Genomic DNA, 7241 nt, shown 5'->3' on the forward strand with positions numbered 1-7241 from the left:
CGAAAAGGACCAGACCAAGGACTGCTTAATTTCGGTGACAGACCTGCTTTTACAGCCTTTTGATGTAGCCACATAAAGTCGCCTTCCACATAATCCCTGACAGTAATGCTTCCGTCATTCCTTGCTTGTCGCTGTTGAGCAGCTGCTAACTGAATATCAACAACCTCTTTAGCCTGCTGCTGCTGCTTCTCAAGCTCTGCAACATATTCCGTGCACAACCTAACTGGTTCTTTGTCTGTAAGCCCAATGCAACATGTGCTGGTAACCTAGCTTTGTATCCATACATGAGCTTGAATGGTGATAACCCAGTTGAACTCTGCTTCGCTGATTTATACGCAAGAAGTACACATGGTAACCATGTGTCCCAATCTTTCTGGTTCACTGCCACATGTTTCGATAGAATTGTTGGTATAGTCTGATTTAACCTCTCCACTAGCCCATCGCATTGTGGGTGGTAGGCCGTTGTCTTGACTTTCTTGATACCAAGTAGTGCAGACAATTCTCTTATCACTTTACTTTCAAAATTCGAACCTCTGTCACTGTGCAACACCAAAGGCACTCCATACCAACTGACTACGTCTCTCATTAGAGCTCTAGCAACTGTCTCTGCCCTTTGATCTGAAGAGGAAGGGCTTCTACCTAGCGCGTATAGTAATCAGCCACAACAAGAATGTATCTGTTGCCTTCATTTGTCACAGGTAATGGGCCAACAAAATCCATTGTCCACATCTCCACAGGTTCTCCTACTGGAATGCTTTGTATCTTAGCTTTCGGCTTAGGTACTGGATTCTTCTTCTTTGCACACACAGAGCACTGAGTAATCCACTCTTCCACATCTCTGGTAAACCCTGGTTACCATGTTTTCATCCTCACTCGATTCAACGTCTTCTCCAGACCCATGTGACCTGAGTTGCTATGGAGTTGTTCTAGCACCTGTGACACTTGAGCTGCTGAAACTACCACAACCAACACACTCTTCTCTCCTGCTATTGGCGAAGCTTGAACCCGTCTCCTCAAGACACCGTCTTCCCCAGTCAACTGATGCCAAATCCTCCAAAACTGACGAAGCTTGGGATTTCACCTCCATTTCCCTTTGAAAGCTGGCCTAGGGCCATCGAGCACCGCCAAGACTTGTGCAATTACCTCATCATTGGTTTGGCTTAATCGTAACTTTTTAGTTGACCAATCTGGAGTTGTCAGAAACCCAACAACACTACACCGATCACCCGTAGTAATGCTACCACTGTCTTCCCCACATCGTAGGCCCTTGTACGTGTGGTATCCTCGATAATGCATCTGCATTTGAATTTCCTTCCCTGCCCTGTGCACTATCGTCCAATTATGCTCTTCTAAGACCATGACCCATCGGGCAATTCTTCCTCTTGGGTCTTTGATTGTGCGTAGCCACTTGAGAGAACAATGATCAGTGATCAGCTGAAATTGTCTTCCATACAGGTAAGATCGAAATATTTTGGTGGACCATACCAGCGCCAATGTCTCTTTCTCGGTAACAGAATAGTTCTTTTCCGGACGGTGTAGGGTTCTGCGGGCATATGCAATCACATGCTCGCGACCTCCATATTCTTGAAAGAGAACAGCTCCCAAACCAACATCACTGGCATCCGTAGCTAGTTTAAACTGATGGTCAAAACGTGGGAAAGCCAGAATCGGTGATGTCGTCAAATCTATACTTCAGTTCCTCGAATGCTGTTTCACATTTATTACTCCAAACAAGCCGACTCCTTTTTCCTACAGATTAAACAATGGGGCTGCTATCTGAGAGAATCCACAGATGAACCTCCTGTAATACCCAGCTAAACCTACAAATAATCAAAGTTGTCTTACATCAGCTGGAGCTGGATAATCTCTCACACATTATACTTTTCAGGATCCAGTCGGAGACCATTCCTTGACACAATATATCCCAAGTAGTGCACTTCATCACAACATAAGTGACACTTGGTTGATTTCCATTTCAAACCTGCATCGACCAACCGGGTAAATACAGATTTCGGATTCTTCAGGTGGTTGTCGAATGATGAAGATAATACGATTACATCATCCGGATAGAATAAGCACTCTCCATAGTGTAAACCAGATAGAACCAAATCCATAAGCCTCTGAAATGTTGCTTGGGCATTTGATAACCCGAAAGGCATGACATTAAACTCAAAATGACCTTTCCCTGTTGTAAATGCTGTCTTCGCCTTGTCTTTTTCAGCAACTTCCACTTGCCAGTACCCAGATGACATATCAAGAGTTGAAAAATACGTAGAATCTCCCAGTGCATCTAGAGTATCGTCGATTCTTGGCAATGGATAGGCATCCTTGACAGTTATGCTGTTTAATTTCCGATAATCAACACAGAACCGTAAGGAACCATCTAGTTTCTTCACAAGAACCAATGGACAACTCCACGGACTGCTTGAAGGGCGAATCACTCCTGCATCTAGCATTTGCTCAACTTGCCTTTCAACTTCCTCTCTCACTGCATGTGGGACTCGATGTGGTTGCTGTTTTATAGGACTTGCACCAGATGTTTTGATCACATGTTTAGTGACATTCGTTCTTCCAAGTCCGCTGATTCCTGTTTCTGACGTCACAAACAGCTCTCTATACTCCCACAGCAAACATTCCAGCTTCATCTTGTCATCCTTTGCCAGGCCTGCCTTGGACCAGTCGAATGAACTCATAAGTTGCTTGAACTGTTCCTCAGACTTGCCACTCTTTGGAGTTGACAGAGTTTGATCCGTTCTTACTGCTGCAATTGTTTGAGTGTTTTATACCATGGCTCTTTCAATAGCTGCTATTTTTGTTTCCTTGGGTAACTCGACAGTAGTACCCAATGACATAATTTGAACAGGAACAGTACCGGAATCAACATCAACTACAGCTCGAGCCGCTATGGCATCTGTCTTCTGCAACTGCTCTTCTGACTCCAGAAGCCACACATCAGATCCAGACACTATGTCATTTCCACAATAGATTTCCTCTCTGACAACTTCTGCAGAGACCACCACTCTTGTATTACCATCCAGTCGAACATCTTCCATCAACACTGCATAACATTTGTTCCTGGTTCCTGGGGTTCTCAAGTTGACTCGCCCTTCTGCCCAGTGCAGCTTACCTTCCTTCAGATCTACAGACATCTCATGGCCTGACAAAAAGTCTGCTCCTAACACTGGACCAGTAGTAAGACTACAAACGACAAACGGTGGCTCGTAGCCCAATCTCCAATAGCTACAGACAGCTCCACCTCTCCAGACACATCTAGCTCTTGACCATTTACTGATCTCAGCTTCTTGTCTGTAGGCTGTACTGATACTTCCTTTGGCACCAATGTTAGCGGAAACAAGTGAAACTGAGGCTCCTGTATCCACAAGACAATCCTGACTGACTCCGCCAATCTCTGCCTTCAAAACGAGAGAGTCCTCAAGACCAGCCAACGTGCACATTCTCACCTGGTCCGACTTGCCTTGTCCTGGACTCTGTATACCTGCAGAAGTATTAGGGCTTCCTCCTCTAATCTCCGCCTTCTGCGTTACTGCCCAATGCCGGTCTTTCTGCTGAGTTTTAGCAGGACATTCAGACTTCCTGTGTCCTATTTCTCCACACTCAAAACACCGACCTCTAAACTTGAGGTTTGTTGTTGAGTTGTTTTCGGGCTAAGAAATCCTGGCATTGTCTCGCCTAGACACAACACAATCGACACGCCCACCGTCCAGCCGACTTTCCAAGCGCTCCAATCTTGCGGTAATTGCGTCTAGTGACTTCAGCAACGCTGTCGTTGTTTGATCCATAACAACGGCGCTTACTGCACTTCCGCGTTGCTCAGCACGCCTTGCCTCCAGAAGCATCAATTCTTGCGCCCTAGCAATCGTCGTCACGAAATCCGACGGAGGATTCACCAACAACGCGTGAGAAACACCTTCTGGTATGCCCCCAGAAAGTAGTCAAGCAGCTGTTGGCTTTGGAGTGGATCTTGAATCCCTGGATATGCTTTGTCTAGCAAACGCTCTAGGTCTCTCACAAAAATATCAAGATCCTCTCCCTCCTTCAACCGTCTTGAAGCTAGCTGACTGTGAGCCAATCTCCTGCTCTCTTCTGTACGAGGCGTGAATACCTTCTTTAGAGCCGCCTCCAAAGCTGCGTAAGTACCACTATCAGCATCAAGCAAGCGCTCATACACTGCGAATGCTCTCCCTCTCAGATAGGTAGTTAAATAGACCAGCTTCTTTGCGTTGTCCCAACCATTTGCGGATGCGCACATCGAGAATCGTTTTAACCACAACTCCACATCGCCGTCATCAAACTTATCTGACACAGACACAAGATTGCTTACCAGCGCAGCAGCTTGTGGTACCGCTTGCTCTCCTTGCTCTTGTTGCTCAGACATTTCAGCACCCAACCTCTTGCAGACTCTCGAATCTCGCTTCTGACACCAATGTGACGTTCGCACGCACTCTCGCGAGGACTGTAGAGGCTGTGCTGACTAGTATAGTGTAATACCAAACAACTAACGCAACAACAACGAGTGAGCAACCGCTAGGCTAGCTGACAACAGACTGACTAATCAACTCAAACAATACAGCTAGCTAATTACATGTAGTAAAAGGCGTGTCACAACAGGCGTGGGCGTTACTGTATGATCTCACCACACGCCACACTTGCACGCATGGTTGTATTGCTGTTCTTTTGATATAGACCCGTGGAGTGCACACGAGGAGAGGGCTGGGTACGAGTCTACTTTTGATATCCAATTTTGTATATGCAAAATGTATTGATTGCATAGCAAATTTAGAGTACTCGGTATCACACCGTAGTCTCGTATAGCCAAGACCGTTCCTGCCTACATACTGCCGGGTGGGGCTTGGTTGGGGAACATCCCGGATGTCAATCCCGGATATATTGATGATATGATGACAATGATGATATGATCAATGCACAGTGATCAATGCACAGAGTGATCAATGTATGGAGTAATCGCGCGCGCATGTTAGTGGCGAAAGTAAAATTAGAAAAGATCTAGATCATGTTATTTTTCCGGATCCAAACTAGATTCCATTCACGACTAGAAGAATACGTGGGATCGACCAGCTGCGGTTCTAGACTAGGAAACTAAAGAGCAGAGTAGTTTATTGCCTTTGAAGTTTGAACCCAATGAGACCGTTAATAGCCATTAGCAGTAATTAAGTTAAGTACGCCCATCTCTGCTGTAGCCCATGTATTCCCTGTTCGGGAATGTACTCTAGTTTAATTAAATTTGGATCCGGAAAATAGAATGCTCTACATCTTTTCTATGATGTTAGTCATGACTATGTCAGAAGTGAGCAGACACAGTGATGCATATATCTGTGTATGTTAGTGGGAAAACTAAAATCATAGAAAAGATGTAGAGCACGCTATTTTTCCGGATCCAAACCACAAGTGCTCTTCCTGATACTGTACCTCTAGAAATACGAGCGTGCTACCTACCGTCGGTCATACGCCACCAGACTACTGTAGCCATGCACAGGCTCCGCGATTTGGGTCAATTAACTAATTACTTTTTAGTAAGTACGTAAGTACCACACCTATCTCACTATTCACTTCCGTGTAAACGGGAGTATGGCATGCTACCAATGCCAAAACAATTGCTGCAGCACTAATACTCAGCATTGATATAATGAGAAAAAACATTGTGCATAATGCATTATGCATAATGCATTGTGTATAATGCTTTTTGTATAATGCTTTTTATATAAAATGCCTAGTAAATAATGCAGCACTAATACGCAGCACTAATACACAGCACTAATACGCAGCACTAGTACGCAGCACTAACATAATGGTCCGAAACGCGAGGCATTATCACACAAGACTGCACTGTGTTTACGCATAATACATTTTGATATTGGACCGAACTGCGAGGCATCAGCACTTGTGCAAACTAAAAAAAGGTAATCACAGCTCCTCACTCACTCTTTCATCTCTCCCTCCCTCCCTCCCTCCCTCCCTCCCTCCCTCCCTCCCTCCCTCCCTCCCTCCCTCCCTCCCTCCCTCCCTCCCTCCCTCCCTCCCTCCCTCCCTCCCTCCCTCCCTCCCTCCCCCTCCCTCCCCCTCCCTCCCTCTCCCTCTCCCTCCTCTCCCCCTCTGTCTCTCTCTGTCTCTCTCTCTCTCTCACACACACACACACACACACACAAAATTAATAATGTACGTACATATCATATTAATTAATTAACCTAAAGGGATTTAGCACAACTTTAGATGGTCTGTTTGGTTTACCGATGTTCTTATAGATGCAAAGAGCCAACACAATTGCTGTATTTCAGCAACTGTCAGTGAGACTAGATGTCATTGATGCAGTCTCTGCAAGTGGATGGATGCATAATATATCGTTTGAGCAACGTAAGGCAATTTTGCAAAGCCTTGTAGTGAATGAGCTGGTGTTCAAGCGCAATACAGCAATTGAGCACCTCAGAGAAGGCCTTGCTTCAATGAACATTCTACATCTCTTGCAGTCCAAAAGACATTGTATGATGTATCTTCTTGTGTTCCAAGAAACACACTTGACATTGGAGAAGTGAGCTTTTAGTCTACATACTTTCAGGTATTCTTCTGACATAAACTCTACCTTCTTAGAATGCAAGAAATACTGAATATTAATAGGCCAGCGACAGAAGCACAGGCAAGAGCTGAGATATTTTTCCAGCAATTCTCAAGTAACAACAAAGAAATTGTTGTCCAAAACCGTAAGTGCAATACTACACTATCAAGCTTGATAGACTAATTTCCAACATGGCAACCTTTGCATTTGTTAAATTTCTCACTATGTAGAGCCAATTTCTGCCTTGTCTGCTATCCTGCAGTATGTAGCTGCAGTCGAAACTGTTTAGCAGCTACCACCATCTACTTTAATTTCAGTGCAGTATTTAGAAGATGGTGATAGAACAGCAGCCATGCCAATGGCCTCGACGTGCATACCAGCTCTTTACCTCCCAGTAGTACATGAGGATTATGTTTCGTTCCAGACTACTTTTACCATGGCTTTGGAGTTTGGCCTCGGTGGTTTTGGCGTAATCTAACTGACATAACTAATTGCACTCAGCTGTGGCACTTGACTTAGTAGTATGCAGGAAATTGAAAAGGAGTTAAATTAAGAGGTTTTGCTGTAGCTGTTGATAGTTGCTTTAGAGTAAATTACATGGCACATCTGTTTGCTTTTTCATTAGTTTAATTTAAGTTAATTTAAACATTCA

At 44.6% G+C, this 7241-nt stretch overlaps 1 protein-coding gene across 1 annotated transcript; it reads left to right on the forward strand.

The window, feature by feature from the left end:
• The first annotated feature begins 6170 nt into the window (after positions 1-6170).
• Positions 6171-7241, forward strand: LOC134182705 (uncharacterized). The gene is made up of 3 exons (XM_062650137.1): positions 6171-6565; positions 6625-6734; positions 6820-7241. Exons 1-3 carry the CDS (start codon positions 6282-6284, stop codon positions 6876-6878), a joined length of 453 nt encoding a protein of 150 aa, XP_062506121.1. The 5' UTR covers positions 6171-6281; the 3' UTR covers positions 6879-7241.

The sequence above is a fragment of the Corticium candelabrum genome, chromosome 7 (assembly GCF_963422355.1).
Source record: "Corticium candelabrum chromosome 7, ooCorCand1.1, whole genome shotgun sequence".
Lineage (NCBI taxonomy): Eukaryota > Metazoa > Porifera > Homoscleromorpha > Homosclerophorida > Plakinidae > Corticium > Corticium candelabrum.